The following is a 1,175-nucleotide window of genomic DNA, read 5'->3' on the forward strand; positions in this document are numbered from 1 at the left end:
CACGCAGACACACAGACACACACACACACAAACACACACACACACACACAGACACGCAGACACACACACACACACACACACACACACACACACAGACACACACAAACACACACACACACATACAGACACACAGAACACACACACACACACACACACACACACACACACACAGGTCCATATTAATCTAATAAAGGTCTTAATTGCTCCCTAAACACATACTGATTGTAATAAAATGAATCCTCTGACCGTGTTCCTGTCTGCTCTGCCCACAGAGATGTGACTCCGCCCCTCCTCCAGTGATGGTCATGGTTGAACCGAGTCTACCCGTCCAGCCCGGCACAGGCAGCGGATAGAACACCACATTCTTCTTCCTCCTCCTCCTCCTCCTCCTCCTCCTCCTCCTCCTCCTCCTCCTCTTCCTCCCCTTCCTCCCCTTCCTCCCCTTCCTCCTGAACCCCAGCCTGAGTCGCCTCCTCTCATCCCGACAGCCTTAAAGCCACTTCAGCCTTTATGAATGACTGAGATTAGAGATTTTATCTTTGAGATTTTTGAGATGATGTGTGAGGAACATCCAGAGAGCATCTGACGCCACAAGGGACCCTACCCTTCACCGTGATTAGGTCTTCAGACCGAAACCAACGCTACATTATGAACAAACGTTTGTCAGAAGCCGTTGATCACATGCAGGGCTTTGAATTGACACCTGCCAACAAAAATAACTTTGGTGGGTAACACTGTAAAGTTACTACCTAATTTAGCAGGTGATTTAAAAAGCTTGAATCGGCCGGCTGCAGAAACAATGTGCTAGATCAGTGGTTCTCAAATGGGGTATGTGTACCCCTAGGGGTACTTTGGAGTACTGTAGGGGGTACATGAAATGTTTACAAAAATGCTCATTCAAAAATATGTCATGCATAATTCCTAAAATAATTATGCTATAATAAGGAATGAATTAAGTGATTCTAAACATTTGAAATGTAGCATTTAAATGTTTTTAGTTACAAGGCAGTTGTTTTAGTAAATCTATCACTGCCAGCGCTGTATTGTTCCTCTTTATACAGACTTTTTTTCTACCAAAAATGTTTTGCGCTGTTTGGCAGTTCAAAGGGGGAACAATATTTTAAAAAGTTTGAGAAACGATGTGCTAGATTGTCTGTTTTCTGCCAAGAAATTAG

At 43.9% G+C, this 1,175-nt stretch overlaps 1 protein-coding gene across 1 annotated transcript in view; it reads left to right on the forward strand.

Moving 5' to 3' along the window:
• Positions 1-401, forward strand: part of LOC120562494 (immunoglobulin superfamily DCC subclass member 3-like) — a 22,652-nt gene extending 22,251 nt beyond the window's left edge. Inside the window, exon 15 of the mRNA XM_039806203.1 lies at positions 273-401. Within this exon, the coding sequence (XP_039662137.1) occupies positions 273-353 (81 nt within the window). The 3' untranslated portion in view covers positions 354-401. The remainder of the gene's footprint in view (positions 1-272) is intronic.
• Positions 402-1,175: the final 774 nt, after the last annotated feature.

Source organism: Perca fluviatilis, chromosome 7 (genome assembly GCF_010015445.1).
Source record: "Perca fluviatilis chromosome 7, GENO_Pfluv_1.0, whole genome shotgun sequence".
Taxonomy (NCBI): Eukaryota; Metazoa; Chordata; class Actinopteri; order Perciformes; family Percidae; genus Perca; species Perca fluviatilis.